The 24,216-nt window shown below is 39.9% G+C and overlaps 1 protein-coding gene across 2 annotated transcripts in view; it reads left to right on the top strand.

Moving 5' to 3' along the window:
• Positions 1-24,216, top strand: part of PID1 (phosphotyrosine interaction domain containing 1) — a 249,963-nt gene that overhangs the window by 95,400 nt on the left and 130,347 nt on the right. For both annotated transcript variants that reach the window (XM_057551630.1, XM_007166701.3), the window contains one exon: positions 6,388-6,534. In XM_057551630.1, the coding sequence (XP_057407613.1) occupies positions 6,400-6,534 (135 nt within the window). In that variant the 5' untranslated portion in view covers positions 6,388-6,399. The remainder of the gene's footprint in view (positions 1-6,387; positions 6,535-24,216) is intronic.

The raw sequence follows: 24,216 nt of genomic DNA, 5'->3' as shown, positions 1-24,216 counted from the left end.
GTAACTTTTTTGAATATGGCAGTTACTAGGATAATTTGCAGCAAGAAGCTTCATGCCAAATTGGTGTATGTCTTTCTTTTCTTGAAATACCAGATCAACACAAATTGCATTAAAAATTTAATTCTTGAAATAAAATAGTGCAATTTTGTATACGCCTACTAGATTTGGGGAGATTATCCAACCCTGCTTTACTTTTTTTTTTTTTTTTTTTAGAAATTCACAGTCTTTTATTTATTTATTTATTTATTTTTGTCTGTGTTGGGTCTTCGTTTCTGTGCGAGGGCTTTCCCCAGTTGCGGCAAGTGGGGACCACTCTTCATCGCGGTGCGCGGGCCTCTCACCACCGCAGCCTCTCTCGTTGCGGAGCACAGGCTCCAGACGCGCAGGCTCAGTAATTGTGGCTCACGGGCCCAGCTGCTCCGCGGCACGTGGGATCCTCCCAGACCAGGGCTTGAACCCGTGTCCCCTGCATTGGCAGGCAGATTCTCAACCACTGCGCCACCAGGGAAGCCCGTTGCTTTACTTTTAAAAGGACAAAAACTAACAAACAAAACCTTTGCACTAAAATGTGTTTAAATGAAAGTTGAATTTAAGTAAAATTTTCTTTTATTCACTCATGTAATTACTCCTAATCATCTAACAAATCATTTGCTGTTTATTTAACAAAATATTTTTCTCATTTTTATGGTTTTTTTTGGTAAAAGTGCTAGAATAAATATTTAAAAGCAGAAATCTGAGAATATACATTAAATATAAGCAAAAGATTATTAGATCTAATTTATTAAAGGACACAAAAGTCATCACTCCTGTTTCTTTAGTCATATGTGGGGCCTGAATATACTTGTTTCTTTAAGAGACAAGTGGTATACAATGTAAGGAAACTACAACTGAGTTCCACTAATTCTTACAGAACCCTAAAGTAATAAAATAATTATGCGTAGAATGTCAAAGCCCTACTGATTTTTGTACACTTGTACAAATTAACATTTGTTTGGGGTACTGAGTTTTTTTTCCATTAATTCCATTCACCCACTTGTTCCTTGTGGTTCTCTTGAGAACATTTGCAATATTTCTGAAGCTTGATTAGGGCATTACTGAATCAGTAATTTGCAAGTTAAAACTGACCATTTTAGTCAGCCTTCAAAATGCAAAGATGAGCCAGGGATTAAAACCTTTAATGCCTTCCCTCTAATTTCTGTGAAGACAGTGTTCCAGTTATCTTAGAAAAAGAGGAGGCAGGATTTGCCTTCCAAAGAAGTTTTGTATTTTGGATACAGAATCAATACTAAGGTGAGATACACTGGATTTGAATTGGTAAAATATGTAAATCCCTGCCTGCTAAACCGTCAGAGATTAATGTCTGAATAGGAGTAGGAAGCGCCAACTGTAAAATTATACAGGGCATGGCGATTACCCCATCTGCATAATGGGGCTTGATTTAGAGGCTCTATTTTAGGATCGCACATAAAGCACCAAATGTAGAAAGCAGAGCTTTGTTTAATTTGTCCTAGGCAGTGCCCTAATTTTCTACAACACTATTCACGTCCCTTCTTTAAGAATGAATAACACATTTTCTTTATGGAACCCTGTGCATCCGTCATTTGGGGACTGTAGCTTTTCCAAGCTACTCTATTAGATTGCTCTTGTGTTGCCTTTTTATGATGCTACTGGATTATGTTATTTGAGGTTGCATTATCTTTATTGCACTTGTATGTCCATGCAAAGAACAAGTGATATTATTTTTGACTGGTCATAACAAGCATTTTAAAGTTGACAGATGAGAAAACTGAGGCCCAAGAAGTATAAGGCCATGCAGTTCTGACAGAGTTGGTTATAGCAAATGGGTCTTGGCTACTCAGCAAGAATTGGGTATTATTGCAGGTATAGTATTCGACTGTCTCTTGAGACTTGGGATTCATCTTACTTTGGCAGTAGCTCAGAGAGCTTTGTCTTAAATATTAATAACCTAGGAACTATAATATTTCTTTGGATTATTATTTGGTGCTTGGTCATTAAGGCTCAGCCTATTCAAATAACTAAGTGCAAGATTCACTATTTTTTTTTAAAGATAATGTTGCTATTCATTTATGCAGATTAACATTTATGAGCTCCTTTTAAAATTTTTGTCTCCGTTTTATTTTTACAGATGATTTTTTTTACCACTACTATTTCCCCTGTCTTTTTTTGTTTAATTTATTTATTTTATTTATTTATTTTTGGCATTTTTATTTATTTATTTTTGCATTGGGTCTTTGTTGATGCGCACGGGCTTTCTCTAGTTGCGGCAAGCGGGGGCCACTCTTCATCGCGGTGCGCGGGCCTCTCACTATCGCGGCCTCTGTTGTTGCGGAGCACAGGCTCCAGACGCGCAGAGCTCAGTAGTTGTGGCTCACGGGCCTAGTTGCTCCGCGGCATGTGGGATCTTCCCAGAGCAGGGCTCGAACCTGCGTCCCCTGCATTGGCAAGCCGACGCTCAACCACTGCGCCACCAGGGAAGCCCAATTTTTACAGATGATTTTTTATTAAAAAGTAATTTTGTATTGGTGAGACTTTGAATTTTGAGGATCATCTAACTCAAGCTCACTTAAGCATAAAAGGCACTGTATTGGTTCATTCTGTCAGTAAGTCTGTGGATAGATCTGAGTCAGATGCAGCTGGATCCAGGGGCTCAGCTTTGTCGTCTGTGACTTTCCATTTCTAAGCTCTCCTGTTGTCTCTGTGTGGTATTATCATTCACAGATGGACCTTGTGGGGAGAGAAGGTCAGCAGCAGCTCTGAACTCTTTACCCCCATTTAGCAAACCTACATATCAACCTCCCAGGTGATTCTGTTCAGCCAATCTTGAGTTTCATCTGAACCAATTCCTTTGGCCAGGTACATGGGGGTACTCAGATAGTCAGCCTGTGTCACATATTCTTTCCCAATGTTAGGGGGTGGGGAATTATGGATGACAGCCCCATTTCACAAAGCAGCATATGGTAGTGGAGAAGTTTCCCTAAGGAAGGGGCAGAAGAGTGTTCTTATCAGAAGCAGCTTTAGCTATTACACTTCGACCACTGAAGGTTTACAAGACAGACTCAGAGTTACATAAAAATGTTAATTTTCTGTAAAAGTGTGTATTGTTGTAGACTCAATGATTCATCACATGACCTACATTTTATTTCCCTCTTTACTTTCATCCTTTCACAGTGGACAAAAAAAGACAATGCCATTAAAGAAAAAAAACACTTTTTTTCTTTAATGTTTTAAAGACATTAAAAAAAAAACATTTTCTCTATTTCACTTTCAAATATTGTCTTAGCCTTTTTCTTTAGCTCTTCTAAGGAACTTCTCATGAGAATTGTAGTTGTCATTTGATTGAACAGTCTCTACTGATTGTGAGAAATCTTTCAAGCAGAGGTTCACATTTTATTTCTGTTCCAGCTGTGCCTCTCACAGTGCTGGCTGAGTGGGGGTGTTGAGTAAAGGTGGATGGTTGGATTGGTGAGTGATTACAGGGCAGCTGTCTACCTGGCTGGAGATGCCCAAACTCTGAAGAATTATGTAGTTGAGGTTACACAACACATTGTGTTGAAGTTGGAATTTGAACTCCCTTATTTTCCTATCCCTAATTTAGAGTTAAAAAAAAAAGCTTATTTCTTTTACTTAGCTCCCAGGCAAGGGGGCCTTACATGTGCCCATCTGTAACTTCCAGTCTCTCTGTGTGCCTAGTAATTGAACCATTTGGTTCTGACAGGTATTACAATGAGGACAGGAAGACAGTCTCAGAACTTCTGGGCAGTTTGATTGTCCAACCCGCATGAGGACAGGGCCACTTCTAGTGCCATCTTCGGGACCTTCCTGTGTGGCACGAGTCAGGCTGAGTTGAGCTTCAATTTCATGTACCTCTCGTAGAGTGCCAGCAAAATGGCAGCCGAGGGAGAGTGTCCCCACTTGCTCATTACTTTGTCTTCTGAGCCCCTCTCCCTTTATCATCTTCATCCCAAAGCTCCAGATAGTTGCTCACAGAGGCAAACCAACTTCAGCTGTCCCTCCCAGTGATCTCTGTTGCTCTTCCCAGACCACTTTGCAACACTAAACCTGCACCCTCTTGGACTGGAATCAATTAAGAGCAAAGACAGAAACTTCCAGATTAATATGAAGACTTGCATTTATGCAATTAATATGAAGATTTCCTTACATTTAAAAAACTGCAAATCACTACTCCTTGGGAGACCTAAGTGCAAGTCTCTCTCTCATTTGAAAAATATCAGAGCTGGCAACTTTGTATTCTAAAAAGTGGCTTTATCAGTTAGGGTTAAGTCAGAAAGACAGAAGTACTAGCAGATACATATTAAGAGGTTTATTCAAGGAGTTGGTTTATGTGATTGTAGGGGCTGGCTAGGCAAGTTTGAAATCCTTAGGGCAGGCTGTCAGGAAGGGTGGGCTGGAACTCTGACAGACTGAAATAGCTATTCACAGGTGGAATTTCTTTTTCAGGGAAGCCTCAGCTCACCTATTAAGGCCTTTAAATTGATTTAATCAGGCCCACCCAGATTATCTAAAATAATCTCCCTTACTTCCATTCAACTGATTATGGACTTTAACCACATTCACAAAGTACCTTCATGGCAGTACCTAGATTAGTATTTGATTGAGTATCTGAGCATGGTAGCCTAGCCAAGTTAACATGTAAAACTGATCATCAAAGTGGTCAGTTGGAGTTCTAGTAGATTCTGTGTGGACTTGTGAAATGCAGGCCTTGTCCTGATACAGATTTCAAAACCTCTACTGCCTTTATATTGAATTGTATGGGAACTGTTTTTGGTGATTTATATTTAGGTGAATGTACTTGTGTATATATGTCATCATTCAATTCTTTCAGTACTGTGTTTGTTTCACAAACCATAGCAGGTCCAGAAAGATCAAGTGGATGAAGTAGTGATCAGGTATACTTCATGAACCCTGGTTTACAGATCATTATTTTTACATTTTTGCTGTGTATTTTTCTTGCACTTTATTACCTGCATTACCTTCCACAAATACTCGTTGGACATCTGTGAGGTCTCAGGTGATGTTTTAGGTACTTGGGAGACTTCATTGATTCAAACAGCTTCTGTTTATATGGCATTTATATTCTAGTGGACAGTGAAAGACAATAAAATACACTTCATAGTGGTGATAAGTAGTGATAAGAATAATAAAGCAGGGGACGGGACTAGACAGTAATGAGTATTTATGTGTACCAAACTTAGCTACATAATTTGTAGGGCCCAGTACAAAATGAAAATCAATGTCCTCCATTCAAAAAGTAGAAAAAAGTGCCATTAAAAGTACTGACAATAAAGCTTTTTCTTTCCTTCCATGAATCTCTCTCTGGAATCATGGTGGGTTTTCTTCCTTTTTTTTTTTTTTTAATTTGCTGTTTAATCCTGTTCTAAGTTTAAAATTTTTTTTAAATTTTAGATTATTGACATGAATTTATCATTCATCATTTATTGGACCCAAGTAAATGGGAGGGTAATGGATGGAAAATGAGGTTAGAGCCACTTTGGGTCCCTGAATCATGCATGGGTTTGAAGGCCAAAGTAAGGACTTAGAATTTTTCAGTGAGAAGAGGGGAAGACTTGGGAGACTTTTGGCAGAAGGGTGACAGCCATGGTGGGATTTTTAGAAAGATTCCCTTTGGCTGCTGTGTGGCAAGGTTGGAAATGGCAGGACTAGTTTGGAAGCTGCTATAATAGACCAAACAATGATGGTGACTGGATTGGGTATATAGATAGATAGTGGTGATTAAACATGGTTGGATTCTGGGCATATTTCAAAACTAGTGCCAACAGGAGTTGCATATAGAATGAATATTTACTTAGAGTCCTGGCCTGGGGCAGCAGATAAAATGGTCCATTTAGAAACAGCGAATTTTCTAAAGTTCTATAGCCAATGCATGGCAGAAGTAGAGAAGGCAGAAAACAGAAGTCCTGTGTGTGTGTGTTTTTCATCAGCTCTTCTCCTTTTTCATTACCTCTAGACTTTCCCCAAAGTATCTCCTGTAACATCCCCTTCCCAACATCTTCACTTATTTTGCTGAATTCAGCATGGATTACATGTCTAAAATCTCATCTGTTTGTATCACTTTGGAAGAACCTCTCAGAGCAAGGTCCTGGTGACTCTGCCACCGCCCCATGTTTTCATGGCATCTGTGTAGGGGTTGGCTGTCTCTCACAGTTTCATTTTGGTGGTATCCTGACAGTTTTTTCCTTCTATTTCACTCGATACCTTTTGGCCTGCTCTAGTAAAACAGAATTCATAAAACAAAGATTTTGCTACTGGGTTTGCTGTACAGTTGCACCCTGTATAATTCCAAATGATTTAACTCTGTTTGACTTATTTTTATTTTCTGCTTTCCAGCACTTTCAGACCATGCTGAAGTCTAAGTTGAATGTCCTCACACTGAAAAAGGAACCTCTGCCAGCAGTTATTTTCCATGAGCCTGAGGCCATTGAGCTGTGCACCACCACGCCCCTGATGAAGACCAGGACTCACGGTGGCTGCAAGGTATGAGGCACGTGGCCATCAGGGAACCTCCTGGTGGGACACACAAAAGGATGTATACCCTTAAGGCTCTTGTTCAAAGTGATAACTTTTTTAGGGATGAAAATATCAAACGACTAACAGAATAAGCTCATTGAGTGACGGTAGTCTGAATCCATACCCTGCTTTATTTTTCTTGATGATATAGCACTCTTCATCATTTTGGGGTTCACATAAAGACATAAGTTTGGTATGTGTGAATGAAATAGTAATCTCGCCGTATTTTCTTTTTTTTTTTTTAACATCTTTATTGGAGTATAATTGCTTTACAATGTTGTGTTAGTTTCTGCTGTATAATAAAGTGAATCAGCTATATGTATACATATATACCCACATCCCCTCCCTCTTGCATCTCCCTCCCACCCTCCCTACCCCACCCCTCTAGGTGGTCACAAAGCACCGAGCTGATCTCCCTGTGCTATGCAGCTGCTTCCCACTAGCTATCTATTTTACATTTGGTAGTGTCCATGCCACTCTCCCACTTCGTCCCAGCTTACCCTTTCCTCTCCGCATGTACTCAAATTCATTCTCTATGTCTGCGTCTTTATTCCAGAACCATTCATCAGAACCATTATTTTTTTTAGATTCCATATATATGTGTTTGCATACAGTATTTTTTTTTCTCTTTCTGACTTAATTCACTCTGTATGACAGTCCCTAGGTCCATCCACCTCACTACAAATAACTCAATTTCATTTCTTTTTATGGCTGAGTAATATTCCATTGTATATATGTGCCACATCTTCTTTATCCATTCATCTGTCGATGGACACTTAGGTTGCTTCCATGTCCTGGCTATTGTAAGTAGAGCTGCAATGAACATTTTGGTACATGACTCTTTTTGAATTATGGTTTTCTCAGGGTATATGCCCAGGAGTGGGATTGCTGGGTCATATGGTACTTCTATTTTTAGTTTTTCAAGGAACCTCCATACTGTACTCCATAGTGGCTGTATCAATTTACATTCCTACCAACAGTGCAAGAGGGTTCCCTCTTCTCCACACCCTCTCCAGCATTTATTGTTTGTAGATTTTTTGGTGATGGCCATTCTGACTGGTGTGAGGTGATACTGCATTGTATTTTTGATTTGCATTTCTCTAATGATTAGTGATGTTGAGCATCCTTTCATGTGTTTGTTGGCCGTCTGTATATCTTCTTTGGAGAAATGTCTATTTAGATCTTCTGCCCATTTTTGGATTGGGCTGTTTGTTTTTCAGATATTGAGCTGCATGAGCTGCTTGTATATTTTGGAGATTAATCCTTTGTCAGTTGCTTCATTTGCAAATATTTTCTCCCATTCTGAGGGTTGTCTTTTCGTCCTGTTTATGGTTTTCTTTGCTGTGCAAAAGCATTTAAGTTTCATTTGGTCCCATTTGTATATTTTTGTTTTTATTTCCATTTTTCTAGGAGGTGGGTCAAAAAAGATCTTGCTGTGATTTATGTCAAAGATTGTTCTTCCTGTGTTTTCCTCTAAGAGTTTTATAGTGTCTGGCCTTACATTTAGGTCTTTAATCCATTTTGAGTTTATTTTTGTGTATGGTGTTAGGGAGTGTTCTAATTTCATTCTTTTACATGTAGCTGTCCAGTTTTCCTAGCACCACTTATTGAAAAGGCTGTCTTTTCTCAACTGTATATTCTTGCCTCCTTCATCAAATATAAGGTGACCATGTGTGCATGGGTTTATCTCTGGGCTTTCTATCCTGTTCCATTGATCTATATTTCTGTTTTTGTGCCAGTACCGTACGGTCTTGGTTACTGTAGCTTTGTAGTATAGTCTGAAGTCAGGGAGCCTGATTCCTCCAGCTCCATTTTTCGTTCTCAAGATTGCTTTGGCTATCTGGGGTCTTTTGTGGTTCCAAACATATTGTGACATTTTTTGTTCTAGTTCTTAGAAAAATGCCATTGGTAGTTTGACAGGGATTGCATTGAACCTGTAGATTGCTTTGGGTAGTATAGTCATTTTCACATTGTTGATTCTTCCAATCCAAGAACATGGTATGTCTCTCCATCTGTTTGTATCATCTTTAATTTCTTTCATCAGTGTCTTATTGTTTTCTGCATACAGGTCTTTTGTCTCCTTAGGTAGGTTTATTCTAGGTGTTTTATTTTTTTGTTGGGAATATTTCCTTAATTTCTCTTTCAGATTTTTCATCATTAGTGTATAGGAATGCAGGAGATTTCTGTGCATTAATTTTGTATCCTGCTACTTTACCAAATTTATTGATTAGCTCTAGTAGTTTTCTGGTAGCATGTTTAGGATTCTCTATGTATAGTATCATGTCATCTGCAGCCAGTGACAGCTTTACTTCTTCTTTTCCAATTTGGATTCCTTTTATTTCTTTTTCTTCTCTGATTGCTGTGGCTAAAACTTCCAAAACTATGTTGAATAGTAGTGGTGAGAGTGGGCACCCTTGTCTTGTTCCTGATTTTAGTGGAAATGGTTTCAGTTTTTCACCATTGAGAACAATGTTGGCTGTGGTTTGTCATATATGGCCTTTATTACGTTGAGGTAAGTTCCCTTTATGCCTACTTTCTGGAGAGTTTTTATGATAAATGAGTGTTGAATTTTGTCGAAAGCTTTTTCTGCATGTATTGAGATTATCATATGGCTTTTATCCTTCAGTTTTTTAACATGGTTTATCACATTGATTTTTTTTTTTTTTTTTTTTTTTTGCTTGAGATTTTAATTTTATTTATTTATTTATTTATGGCTGTGTTGGGTCTTTGTTTCTGTGCGAGGGCTTTCTCTAGTTGCGGCAAGCGGGGGCCACTCTTCATCGCGGTGCGCGGGCCTCTCACTATCACAGCCTCCTTTGTTGCGGAGCACAGGCTCCAGACGCGCAGGCTCAGTAATTGTGGCTCACAGATCTAGTTGCTCTGCGGCATGTGGGATCTTCCCAGACCAGGGCTCGAACCCGTGTCCCCTGCATTGGCAGGCAGATTCTCAACCACTGCGCCACCAGGGAAGCCCCTATCACATTGATTGATTTGCATATATTGAAGAATCCTTGCATTCCTGGGATAAACCCCACTTGATCATGGTGTATGATCCTTTTCATGTGCTGTTGGATTCTGTTTGCTAGTATTTTGTTGAGGATTTTGCATCTATGTTCATCAGTGTTATTGGTCTGTAGTTTTCTTTTTGTGTGACATCTTTGTCTGGTTTTGTTATCAGGGTGATGGTGGTCTTGTAGAATGAGTTTGGGAGTGTTCCTCTGTCTGCTATATTTTGGAAGAGTTTGAGAAGGATAGGTGTTAGCTCTTCTCTAAAAGTTTGATAGAATATGTCTGTGAAGCCATCTGGTCCTTGGCTTTTGTTTGTTGGAAGATTTTTAATCCCAGTCTCAATTTCAGTGCTTGTGATTGGTCTGTTTTTATTTTCTGTTTCTTCCTGGTTCAGTCTCAGAAGTTTGTGCTTTTCTAAGAATTTGTCCATTTCCTCCAAGTTGTCCATTTTATTGGCATAGAGTTGCTTGTAGTAATCTCTCATGATTCTTTGTATTTTTGCAGTGTCAGTTGTTACTTATCCTTTTTTATTTCTAATTCTGTTGCTTTGAGTCTTTTCCCTTTTTTCTTGATGAGTCTGGCTAACAGTTTATCAATTTTGTTTATCTTCTCAAAGAACTAGCTTTTGGTTTTATTGATGTTTGCTATTGTGTCCTTCATTTCTTTTTCATTTCTTTCTGATCTGAGTTTTATTATTTCTTTCCCTGTGCTAACTTTGGTTTTTTTTTTTTGTTCTTCTTTCTCTAATTGCTTTAGGTGTAAGATTAGGTTGTTTATTTGAGATTTTTCTGGTTTCTTGAGGTAGGATTGTACTGCTATAAACTTCCCTTTTAGAACTGCTTTTGCTGCATCACATAGGTTTTGGGTCATTGTGTTTTCATTGTCATTTTTTTTTAAGTATCTTCTGATTTCCTCTTTGATTTCCTCTTTGATCTCTTTGTGATTTAGTAGTATATTGTTTAGCCTCCATGTGTTTGCATTTTTTACAGTTTTTTTTCCTGTAATTGATATCTGGTCTTATAGTGTTTTAGTCAGAAAAAATACTTGATACAATTTCAATTTTCTTAAATTTACCAAGGCTTGATTTGTGACCCAAGGTGTGATCTATCCTGGAGAATGTTCCATGAGCACTTGAGAAGAAAGTGTATTCTGTTATTTTTGGATGGAATGTCCTATAAATAGCAATTAAGTCCATCTTGTTTAATGTGTCTTTTGACGCTTGTGTTTCCTTATTTATTTTCATTTTGGATGATCTATCCATTGGTGAAAGTGAGGTGTTAAAGTCCCATACTACTATTGTGTTACTTTTGATTTCCCCTTTTTTGGCTGTTAGCATTTGCCTTATGTATTGAGGTGCTCCTATGTTGGGTGCATAAATATTTACAATTGTTATATCTTCTTCTTGGATTGATCCCTTGAACACTATGTAGTGTCCTTCTTTGTCTCATGTAATAGTCTTTATTTTAAAGTCTATTTTGTCTGATATTAGAGTTGCTACTCCAACTTTCCTTTGATTTCCATTTGCATGGAATATCTTTTTCCATCCCCTCACTTTCAGTCTGTATGTGTCCCTAGGTGTGAAGTGGCTGTCTTGTAGACAGCATATATACGGGTGTTGTTTTTGTATCCATTCAGCCAGTCTGTTTTTTTGGGTTGGAGCATTTAATCCATTTACATTTAAGGTAATTATTGATATGTATGTTCCTATTAACATTTTCTTAATTGTTTGGGGTTTGTTATTGTAGTCTTGTCCCTCTCTTGTGTTTCCTGCCTAGAGAAATTCCTTTAGCATTTCTGTAAAGCTGGTTTGGTGGTGCTGAATTCTCTTAGGTTTTCTTGTCCGTAAATGTTTTAATTTCTCCATCGAATCTGAATGAGATCCTTGCTGGATATAGTAATCTTGATTGTAGGTTTTTCCCTTTCATCAGTTTATATATGTCCTGCCACTCCCTTCTGGCTTGCAGAGTTTCTGCTGAAAGATCAGCTGTTAACTTTATGGGGATTCCCTTGTATGTTATTTGTTGCTTTTCCCATTCTGCTTTTAATATTTTTTCTTTGTATTTAATTTTTGATAGTTTGATTAATATGTGTCTCGGCATATGTCTTCTTGGATTTATCCTGTATGGGACTCTGTGCTTCCTGGACTTGACTGACTGTTTCCTTTCCCATAATAGGGAAGTTTTCAACTATAATCTCTTCAAATATTTTCTCAGACCCTTTCTTTTTCTCTTCTTCTTCTGCGACCCCTAGAATTCGAATGTTTGTGCGTTTAATGTTGTCCCAGAGGTCTCTGAGACTGTCCTCAATTCTTTTCATGTTTTTTTCTTTATTCTGCCCTGTGGTAGTTATTTCCACTGTTTTATCTTCCAGGTCACTTATCTGTTCTTCTGCCTCAGTTATTCTGCTATTGATTCCTTCTAGAGAATTTTTAATTTCATTTATTGTGCTGTTCATCATTGTTTGTTTGGTCTTTAGTTCTTCTAGGCCCTTGTTAAACGTTTCTTGTATTTTCTCCATTCTGTTTCCAAGATTTTGGATCATCTTTACTATCATTACTCTGAATTCATTTTCTTGTTTCCTCTTCATTTGTTTGGTCTGGTGGGTTTTTACTTTGCTTCTTCATCTGCTGCGTATTTATCTGTCTTTTCATTTTGCTTAACTTACTGTGTTTGGGGTCCCCTTTTTGTAGGCTGCAGGTTCGTAGTTCCCGTTGTTTTTGGTGTCTGCCCCCAGTGGGTATGGTTGGTTCATTGGGCTGTGTAGGCCTCCTGCTGGAGGGAAATGGAGCCTGTGTTCTGGTGGATGAGGATGGATTTTGTCTTTCTGGTGGGCAGGAGCACGTTTGGTGGTGTGTTTTGGGGTGTCTGTGAACTTATTATGATTGTAGGCAGCCTCTCCGCTAGTGGGTGGGATTGTGTTCCTGTCTTGCTAGTTGTTTGGTATGGGGTGTCCAGCATTGGAGCTTGCTGGTCATTGAGTGGAGCTGGGTCTTAGCATTGAGATGGAGATCTCTGGGAGAGCTGTTGCCAATTGATATTACATGCAGCTGGGAGGTCTCTGGTGGTCCAATGTCCTGAACTCAGCTCTCCCACGTCAGAGGCTCAGGCCTGACATCAGGCCAGAGCACCAGGACCTTGTTAGCCACATGGCTCAGAAGAAAAGGGAGAAAACAAGAAAGAAAGGGGCTTCCCTGGTGGCGCAGTGGTTGAGAGTCTGCCTGCCAATGCAGGGGACACGGGTTCGGGCCCTGGTCTGGGAAGATCCCACGTGCCGTGGAGTAGCTGGGCCCGTGAGCCACAATTACTGAGCCTGTGCGTCTGGAGCCTGTGCTCCGCAGCGGGAGAGGCCGCGATGGTGAGAGGCCCGCGCACCGCGATGAGGAGTGGCCCCCGCTTGCCGCAACTGGAGAAAGCCCTCGCACAGAGGCGAGGACCCAACACAGCCATAAATAAATAAAATTAAAAAAGATAATACCTAGCATATATATTTAAAAAAAAAAAAAAAAAGAAAGAAAAAAAAATAATTAAAAATAATAAATAAATAAAATAAAATAGAATAAAATAAAATAAAATAATCAAATTAAAAAATAAAACAATAATTAAAATAAAAAATAAGAATGTAATTAAAAAAGAGAAAGAAGAGAGCAACCAAACCAATAAACAAATCTACCAATGATAACAAGCGCTAAAATCTATACTAAGATAAACATAAAAATCAGAAACAAGTCAGTCGCCGACAGGAATCCCCAAGTCTACGGTTGCTCCCAAAGTCCACTGCCTCAATTTTGGGTCTATTTGTTGTCTATTCAGGTATTCCACAGATGCAGGGTGCCTCAAGTTGACTCTGGGGATTTAATCCATGCTCCTTGATGCCACATGGAGAAATTTCCCTTTCTCTTCTTTGTTCTCACGGCTCCTGGGGTTCAGCTTTGGTTTTCGCTCCTCCTCTTTTGGGAGGTCTGAGGTCTTCTGCCAGCGTTCAGTAGGTGTTCTGTGGGAGTTGTTCCGCATGTAGATGTATTTTTGATGTATTTGTGGGGAGGGAGGTGATCTCTGCATCTTACTCCTCCACCATCTTGAAGGTCTGTTTTATCTGACGGTCCAGCAGGTCCATGTTAATTGCCAGCAACGTGCTCCTGTATGTATCCCACATAGTCTGTGTTAAGAAGAGCCTTATTGGAAGAAATTCAGCATAGTGATGAAGAACGCAGGCTCTGGGGTCAAATCCTGACTCAGCCAATTGTGCTTTGTGTCATCTTGGGCAGATAACTCACTCCCTTGGCCTCCATTTTCTCATCTCCCTGCATGCATCCTTTTTTCGACCCCTGTGATGCCCCAGGGTCTTCAGACCCCTGATCAGCAGCCTTCTGAGTAGCTGTCTGGCCTCCTGCTCCCTGGAAAGCTTCACCACAAACAGCTCACTGCTGTCAACTCTTACCATATTTTCTGTATTCCTATGGAACTTTGCACCTGACAAGAAAAGTCCTGTCCTTAATGATAATTCCTCCCTTTGTATTTGCAGTCTGAATAAAGTATATCTTAAAGCTCAAAAAACAAAACAAGTTTCTCAATGGTTGTACTTCCAAATCCTTTGGGAGTAATTTTTACATTTTTGTTTTGCTTCAGCTCTCAAAATTTATGCCAATATTCATGCCTCAGAATCCATTTAAAAAACGTTTCTTCTCATTTATGTAAACCATAATGCTGACATGGAAAGAAAACTAGAAATGTAATGCATAATTTTGGTAAGCTTTTGGCTTCTTTCTCACACAGTATTCTTTTTTGCATGTGTTGATGAATATAGTCATCGGTTTAGAGGTAACAAAGAAAATATGTCTTATGCATATTTTGTCATCAGAAATTTGTTTTGAGTAGTGAAATTAAGTTAACGGGCAGGAAAATGCATGTTTGCTTGTGGATTTCTTTTATAACCTGTAGGTATGCTCCTTTCCTTATTGCTTTCCAGGTTAGGGAAGCAAAGATCCATTGATCTTTCCTGCTGCAGTATTCCGTCCCCTCCCCAGTTCTTGCATAGCTGTGGTCCGAGTGGAGCCTGCAGCAATCTTGAGTGTGTGCACAAAACCTCACACACGTCCATTCATCCCACAAATACTCTGGGCGCTCAGTGTCTGCCCGGCACAGGAGGCACTGAGAGCAAGACCCCACCCAGCATCTTTATGGGGCTTAACTGGTAGTTGAAGGAGGAGGGAGGAATAAGCACAGATGAACAAACATTGGCTGGTGAGAAAGCCAGTGTGTGAAGAACTTGGAGAAGAATCTGTCAGACAGAAGGAGCAGGAGGGCTAATTCCCAGAGGTGGAAATGGTCTTGTGCATTTTAGACGGAAAACAATGGGTCAGTGAACCTGGGAAGGTGAGAAAGTTGTGGTTTGTAGTGGAGTCTGGTGTGCGTCCTGCTGTAGGGAGCCTTGATGTCATGGCAAGGAGTTTAGATTTTGTTCTAAGTACTATGGAGAAGTATCAGAGGGATTTAGACAAGTGAGTTATATGACTCCATTTGAAAAAGTGTTTTTAAATGGTAATTCTGCTAAGGTGAACTTCCAGCTTCCAGAAAGCAGTGGCCAGTGGCTCTGCTTCAGTGGGAGAGAGTGGACCCACAGAATTGCCTTCAGTCCCATTGTATGCAATGCTTTTGGTGAACTGGTGATATAAAGGAATTATAAAACTACTCATTAAATTTGAAAGTGATAAGAAATCAAATTGGGTTATATTTCCTTTAGGGATTTCCTAAAGTCATTTTGAATTCTGTTCCTGTTGGGAAAAATGGTCCCTCAAAAGCAAGATGAAGTCAATTAGAGACCAGTATAAGGAGAAGTTTGATAAAGTCTACAGAGCATGTTTAAATGTGAGGGAAAATGCAATTACAAAATAAAAAGACCTAGCAATGCAATCCAGATACAAAAGAGATGTGTGTGTGTGTGTGTGTGTGTGTGTGTGTGTGTGAGAGAGAGAGAGAGAGAGAGAGAGAGAAATATTTGATTTGCTAGGAGAATAAAAGCTATAATATTTCTGACAAGGAATATAGGGTTCAAGATTCACGGAGTAATTTTTTTCTGTGTACTGCTTTAGGTCATGTTTATTTATTTTACTTCTAGAGGGATGCTGAAAAAGAAATAGAAGGAATTCAGAAGAGCATGCCAAAGAGAGTGAGGGTTGCCCTGGCATCAGTCTGTGGGGCTACTTAGACAAAGGGAGGTCAGCAATGATTTCAGCTGGATACAGGGAAGAACTTCTGTGTTCAACGTGAAAACCACTTCCACCGGGCTATAAAAAATTTATAACCTCTTCAGCCCTAGAAATCTTGAAGAGGAGATTCCAGGTGTAGATAATCATAATCCTGGAATCAGGGATCTGGGCCAACACTTCTTGAGGTACTTTCCAGCTTTTTGATTCTGTTTCAAGGAAGAAAACCTCTAATGTATCATTCTTCAAATTGCGTACAATAATCCACTTTACATATTTAAATTTTAATTGCAAACATCCTGGAGTTACAGCCTTTCATTCTCAGGGACAATGTCACCTTTGTGTTCAGAGTCATATTCTTTGGTTTCAAAACAACAAAACAAAGGTAGATTTTTGAGCCTTGAAATTTCTGTTTAAAAATCTTCAGGCCTCCGCCATTTTTTTTTTTTTTTCTAGATCATCCCCAGGAACAAAGTGCAGTGTTTCCTCTCTGATTCTTGCGAGTAATTTAGCTCACAAAATGCCAGCTGCAGAAGGATCTCCCTCCTGGCTCAGGCCTGCCAGGAATAATGAGCACAATGTAGCTGGGGCCCAGCTGCAGAGCCAGCATTGGGACCCTTCGTCTCCACACAGTGGCGGTTCTTTTTGCCTTACAGCTCTCAAGTTGTGCTGTATAACTTTAGGTTTGGGGAGGGACAGAGGCGAGGGGAAGCAAAGGAAAGGGGAGTTGAAAATGGATTATGGTTGGCGAGGTCGAGGCCCTGGCAGTTCTCAGATTTCCCGTTTCCCTCTGATCTGTATTCTCTGTGGGTTCTGGTGGGATGGCCCCGCCAGGCTATTCATGTTGCAGGCAGCTGGGTCTTTGTGCATTCTCCTCTACTGCTGCCACTTTTTTTTTTTTTTTTTTTTTGGAGTGGAGTTATTTAACTGTACAATCCACCGCATACCATTAGGACGCTTGTTGGAGCTGTTTAGAGTATCAGAGGCTGTGTCAGATTTTGCAGCGGAGACGATGGCTTATCTTGCCCGTCTTCCCCTGCCTAACATGATGGGATCCTAAGGTGGCTTTGGCTTGTTAGCAAACATTTAGTTAATTAATAGTCATTGAAAACCTACTAACCTACTGTGTACATAGAATTGCAGTGAAAGGAATCAAAGTAGGTGTTGTGAGTGAGTAAAGCAATTTATAGTCAAGTAGGAGGCATGAGGTGAGTGCCCAGATAAATTGAGAGTGCTTCCGATACTCGTATGTGTAACAGAAACCACTGGAGGGCAGATTTCTGGACCTTCTTTCCAAAGATTTTGGTTCAGGCACTCAGCTTACTGGTGGGAACAAGAGCCTGCACTTTAGATTTCATGTGTAATTTACATGAAAGTGGCGCCTGGATGTGCTTTGAGGTTGAGGACCTGAACCAGAGAGGAGGGTGTGGACAGAGCAACATAAGTGACGTAAATGGAGACACGGTAGGGAAGTGAGAGATGTGGGGAAATGATGTGTGTGGTCAGCTGGCACTGCGGGGGTTAGACTGGGTTTGCCACACAGCTGACCAGGAGGTTGACATCTAAGCAAAGGTTGGGCTCTGTCATTTTCGCGTCAGATGTGTGCCCTTCAGACAGCATGGTATGTGGTGTCGTGTCCTACAGGAAGTGCTTGTCCTCTTTTGGATTGACTCACTTCCGGGCCTACTCACCAAAGGCCTCAAAGCCTTCATGAAATGGTGATCTGATGATGACAAAAATCATAATAAAATACTAATACTACAGAAATAGATGCTAGTAAAAAGCTAATGTTTATTAGTACAATAAGTAAGCATTCACCTATGTACTTTTCATGGTACTGAGCCATTTAATCCTCAGGACGACTCAGCAGATCAAGTGTCATCTGTAGCCCCATTTCACAGATGAGCTAGTTGAGGCACAGGGAGGCTCAACCTGTCCCAGGGTCCCCAGTGCGTCACTGGCAGAGCCTGGATTTGAATTTCATCACTCTGGCTCCACAGCCTGTGCTCATTCCCACTAGAGTCCACTGCTTCTCAGTGACCAGAGACAGCTCTTAAAACTGGTTGGCTGTTTGTGTCATGGCATTTAAGCAAGTTTCTCTTCTGCAGGTTTCAGTTTCTGCCTCTTTCATAGGCCTTAACCTGGGTCATTATATCTCAGGCATCCTCTTACCTAAAAGTCCAAGAGTCAAGGATTTACCTTGTTTAATTGAATTAGAATCTTCTCTTTGCTTCTGAAAACCAGAAGGATGAGGAGAGTGTACTAACAGCATCATAATTTCATCCCAGATATACTGCTTGGATTCTCAAATTTGGTTTTCTTTAAGAAAGAAAGGACAGTCTACAATGAGAAGTCATATGCCTTGTAACAAATATATATGGGACAAACCATGAAATGTCCAATGAGTTCCTGTACAGCCATGTGGACCCTGTACAACATCCATTCCACAGAGATGGTCCCCAGCTACATGGTGCTTACAGTTTTAAAGCAAAATAGCAGCAATGCCGTAACAAATAAACTGACACATAACCAGAGGTTTGGGACATCTGACAACATTTATCTTTTATTTAAAACTTTTTTTTTTTTTTTTTTTATTTAAAACTTTTTATAAAGTTTGTGATTAGTGGTCATTTCTAAGAAGGGAAATAACATGGAAGAGAAACACCAAGGGAAGATGTGTGGGGAAAGAGATAAGAAGGAAAAGCAGGAAAATTAGAAGTTATTTACACAGGGCTCCTGTTTGGGTCTCGGTCTGTCTGCCTTTACGCTAGATTTACCTGGTTGTCTTCCTCTACACCCTCTCAGCATCGCTGGGCCGAGCCAGGGTCCTAAGCTAGGTCTTGAGGGATGGTCTCCAGAAGGGGATGCTCCTTTTGGCCACCAGGCAGGCTTTGGGTGTTGCTGGTGAATAGGGCTAGTTAAGCATGTGACGTTTCTTTCCAATCCCCTCCCTTTCCGTTCCCTTACTGTTTATGCTGAGGGTGCCTTTGCCTTCATTCTGCAGCTTGGTAGCTGTCCAGCTGCCCCGTTTCTTCACCCTTCCCTGTGGGCCCCACCAGCATCTCACCTGGACCTGCTCGCCAAGTGATGCTCCGGTTCCCAAATCTCACCTCCTCCTGAGTGAGGCACTTGGCCCGGCATCTAAGGCCCTTGCTGTCTTCTTCCCAATTGTGAGGGCAGAAACCATCAAACACCTAGTCTCTAAGAAGGAGTTAATGATTCGTAAACCGGGACCATTTTTACTTTACTCTCTTTGAGATTCCTGTGTTCAGGCGTGCCAGTGGTCGTCCCGTAGCTCTCAGAAAGGATGTGGTTGATTTACAGTTTTATGGGACAGAGAGGAGAGTTTCTGAACTGAAGGTGTAGCAGGAAACCCTCAACTTCCTCAACTCCTACCATTTCATGCACATGTGAAGTGGCCAGTCTTAGAAGTGGGTTCCAGCGACCCCACTTATCTAATAAGACCTCCCGATTTGAATTTAAATATATTTAAAATTAGCATCATATGTATCTATTTTCTATACTTCTATTTTGTGTTTATTTGATCAGTTGTGTATTTCATTAGAAATACAGTTATGTTTTCTCACTTTAGCTAAAGGCCCATTGTTTTTACACACTAACAGAAGGGAGAAACATTCATTATATTGTCATCCTCATCTAATGCGTTTTGCAGCCCTTTCTTGGTGTAGGTCATTTTGGACATTGTATGAACTCAGTTATGCCAATTATAGAGACTTTCTCCTTGCAAAATAAGTTTCTGATTTAGATATGAAGACAGAATACAAATAAAACAAGAAATAGGGATATATGAAATAAGATTTGGGCCCATGGTCTTTATGGGTTATTTTCCTCTAAATTCAGAGTGGCTGATATTTAATTCTAATTTATTTTCTCTTCATTCTTTCTTAGAGTTCCCTGTAAACAAATCAAAGCAGTCACTTCTGCTTGTCTCCCCAAATGGAGGAGGGTGAAAGTTGATATGAGCTAACATCTGTTAGCTCATATCAACAAGCTTTTATTTTTCTGTAATTTTCATTCTCTGTTGATTTGTAAATTTTCTTTCTCTTTCCTTCCCTTCCCCCTTCCCTCCTCCCTTCCTTTCTTCCTGATTTTCTTCTCTCATTTTTTTCTTCATCCACAAGAATATATTGCACACCCTCAAGATGTTCCAGGCTATTAATAGGGACACAAAGATGAACAGTGGTGTTGGATGCTTTGGGTTGAAATAACAGGAAACCTAATTCGAATTGACTTAAATCATTAACACTTATTTGCTTTTGAATCTGCAAATTCCAGTAGGAGGGAAGAGGGCAGGAGATGTTAGAGAGGGAACAAAAGTGTCCACTACAAAAAAGTTCTCCAGGGGCTTCCCTGGTGGCGCAGTGGTTGAGAATCTGCCTGCCAATGCAGGGGACACGGGTTCGAGCCCTGGTCTGGGAAGATCCCACATGCCACGGAACAACTGGGCCCGTGAGCCACAACTACTGAGTCTGTGCGTCTGGAGCCTGTGCTCCGCAACAAGAGAGGCCGCGATAGTGAGAGGCCCCTGCACTGCAATGAAGAGTGGCCCGCGCTTGCCACAACTAGAGAAAGCCCTCGCACAGAAATGAAGACCCAACACAGCCAAAAATAAATAAATAAATAAATTAATTAAAGAAAAAAGGTCATTCCCTCTTATTAAAAAAAAAAAAGTTCTCCAGGCTTAATGACCTTGAGGGAGACACATATACTCTGCAGGGTAGGGCAATGGTGGTTGAGGAAAATGCAGTGTCCTCGGGTCACAAGGCAAGGGCTGCTTTTCCTCCTGTGTTATGGCCCAGCCCATTCCCTTGAATTCTTTTGGAAGATGTTTCTGTGTAGCAGCCCATTAGTCCAGTTGAGAGTAGAGAAAGAGAGGCAGGGTTTCAGAAGAGGTAATGGGTTCAAGCTTATGAAATTTGAGATATCTGTGGGACCACCAGTGGCAACACCTAAAGGGCATCTCGTTAAATGGATTTGGAGCTTCATGGATGTCTTGAGGACGTTCTCAAGGAGAATGGGGCCGGGAGAAGAGGAAGGAGTGAGATAGGCACACCCACACACAAACTTACACATATAATCATGCTTTTTTTTTTTTTGACTGCAGAGCTTATTTATTCAATGACTTTTCTTTGGCAGAATCTGGTACGGTGTTCACAGTTTATATGCACACACTCTTCAGGGCTTAAATCCACGATTCAGACATCTCAACATCCTGTGCAGGAGAAGGTCTCATGCTGAATTCATTGAATCTAAGACACTTCCAGTTTTACCACCATAAAAGAAAAATGCTGTCACTGATCATTTTATGATGCCATCGACGCCAACACACGTCTCATTCTTAGGGCTGTTAAAACATGGAAAACAATGGCCACCTTAGACTTGGTGAAATATGTGAGCACCAATAACAATAACACGTTGAGCACAACTGGGCGGACCCAGCGCAGTTCTGAGCGCTTTTCATGATTAACACATTTAATCTCCACAAGTACCTGGTGAGCAGGGACTATTATGTAATCACGCAGTTTAAGGATGGGAGAGAGAAAGAAGAATCACTGGGAAAGGAGTGTTAGGAAAACCAGAGGACGCTGTCCTCCCCACAGGGCACTGAATCACGCCTCAGCCTTCTTCTTCCCTCTTCATCCTACGCACATTGCCCACACTCCTCACCATCCTGTTCAACTCTCAGAAGTATCAGGAGGAAAAATGGATATAACTCCAGGGACAGCTGAAGCCCCTGTACATTGTTTTAGGATTGGTCTCTGTATGTGTGTTCAAGATACAGGCTACTTACGCTGCTGCTGTGGTACCTAGTGTGGAGGGATATTTCATTTATGGTTTTAATGTAAAGTTTTTGGCCATGAGTCCTAACTTACGACTTTGAATTCTGCGCTTTAGTCTTCCCACTGCCAGCAGTGGTGACTTCAACAAAGTTCTTCATCCTTCATGAGTTCATTTTTGTTATATGATGACTAAAATCATTTCATCCTGGGAAGTGTCTTTATTTCAGCTGACAAAAGTGCTTAGAATGTAGATTATCGTTCTGCCTGAATGCTTATTGAATAGGATGGCAGACTTCTTTAAGAGGTTAATCTTTCCCATGATTGATTTGGCCCATTGAGGGGTTCTCTAGGGATCCTTATACCTTCAAACTATTTATTTCCTGCTGCCCCACACACTGTGAGGGCTGTGGCTGAAAATGACCATTTTACTCTAGGGAATCACATTTGACATTAAAGCTTAACCTTCGTATAATGTCAAAGATGATATCGTCTGGTATTTCCAAATTTGTAATGTCACTGCCTACTTTACTTCTTGCCTTTAAAAACTCTTCAGAAATCAGCAAAGACTCATTAGCGAAAAGTGGGAAAATAATCTAAACGAAAGAAATTATAATATTTTTGCTCTACAATACTATGGAAAACATGCAGTCATTAAAAATTTTGTTGTAGAAATTATGCTGATGAGGAAAATGTTCATAATGTATTAAATGAATTTAAAAAGCTGGTTGCAAAGTGTTATTAGATCCTATTTTTGTAAAATAAAATAAAAATAAAATAATTATATGCAAATATTCATAATAGAAGGATCACACTAAAATATGAACAGAAATGATCCCTGGATAGTCAGATTATAGGTAGAACTTTTGATTTTCTTATTTTTTGCTTTTTTTGCATTTTATAAATTTTCAACAATGAACATATATTACTTTTGTAATTAGTTTTTAAAAGTAATTATTGAAGAAAAAAATTCCTTGGATGAGGAGGTTGCCTGGAAAGTTATCTGTAAGAAACTCCATTCTCCATAGAGCGTTTGGCAAAAAGCTCGCTCTAAGCCACCAACTTAGACATTTGTTTCTTCTTTCTGCCCAAATCAAAATTTCCATAGCTTCAGGAAAAGGGACATTTTTCCATCTAACTTGTGACTTGTCTGGTGGCAGACGAGTCTGGTCTGTTCAGCATAATAAGTGTAATCCTACTCTTATATGTTTGCAAGGATGGGGTACTGGTTTCCTCAGGGTTGCTTGGTGGCAACCTTAGTATAATACTTAAAAGAGCAGAAATTTATTCTCACACAGATCTGGAGGCCAGAAGACAAAATCAGCATCCCTGGGCAGAAATCACCATGTCGGCAATTCCACGCTCCCTCTGGATGCTCTAAGGGAGAGCCCGTTCCTTGCCTCTTCCGGTTTACGGTGGCTGCAGGCATCACCTGGCTTGTGACCCCATCACTCCCATCTCTACCTCTGGCCACACTGCCTTCTCCTCTTCTGCCTGTATCAAATCTCTCTCTGCCTTTCCCTTCTAAGGACATATGTGATCAGAATTAAAGTCTACCAGACAATCCAGGATAATCCCCTCATCTCAAGATCCTTAATTTATCCAAATCTGCAAAGATCCTTTTTCCTTATAACATTTACAGGCTCCAGAGATTAGGACCTAATATCTTTGGGTGGCCATTATTTCATTTACTGTAGGTTCTACCCTTATAAATGGGTAGTTCTAGAAGTGTAAGAACTTTCAGGCAAAAATATAACGTTCATAGTTAATAAGTTGTTCAGGTTAAGTTTATTATTTCTTGAGCCTAAGAAAATTCTTTCATTGGAATTCAGAAAACTACTTAAAAAAATAGAAAAATGAGGAAGGTTGCTCCTATGTTGAGCCACATTTCTTTGTCTTATTTGCTTATCAGTATTTCTGAAAAAGAAGAGATATGTTAACATTTTAAATGGGGTCAGCTTTCTCACACAAAGTTGTCAGCATTTGTAGTTCATTTTGGTTCAGTGTAGTGAGCATATTAAACACTGTTTGTAAAAAAAGTCCACAATTCTGCCACAGGGAGTGAGAATAATGTTTTCTCCCCATTCCCAACAAAGCTTAAAGGATAATTTTGAAGATGGTTTGGAAGCTATCATCAGTGTAATGTGTGTGCCTGAGAGAAATATCTTGTTATGAAGTTATTTTTTCTCTCATGATTTCCTCATTAGACAGTTTGTCTTTGAAACAATTTGTTGGTTTAGTTCTGAAAATTTAATCATTATGTGAATTTAGGGTTCATTTATTCAGAAAACATTTTAATTATTCTGCATGTTTTCCTGGATTAATTCTGTGGATAAAATATAGTTCCTCTGTGGTAGACTTCATCTGTTAGGCGACCTACAGAAACACCACACAGAAAACCAATTAAGTTGGCAAAAAGTCATTAATAATATGCTTTATGGTTTGTTTCCAGCAGAGATTGTACTACTTGTTAGAGATGGTTGCAAGGTTATTATAACTTCCAAACTAAAATCTGCTTCATGTAAATATAATGCTTGAATACAATTAATGTTTAAAAGACGTTTTCAATTATATATATATATTTTTTCTACTTATCATTCTTTGTTATATCATTTTTTTCCCAGTGTTCTATTCACCTTT

The sequence above is a fragment of the Balaenoptera acutorostrata genome, chromosome 8, assembly GCF_949987535.1.
Source record: "Balaenoptera acutorostrata chromosome 8, mBalAcu1.1, whole genome shotgun sequence".
Lineage (NCBI taxonomy): Eukaryota > Metazoa > Chordata > Mammalia > Artiodactyla > Balaenopteridae > Balaenoptera > Balaenoptera acutorostrata.
Note: the sequence above shows the minus strand (reverse complement) of the source record. Positions and strands in the feature narration are given on the sequence as shown.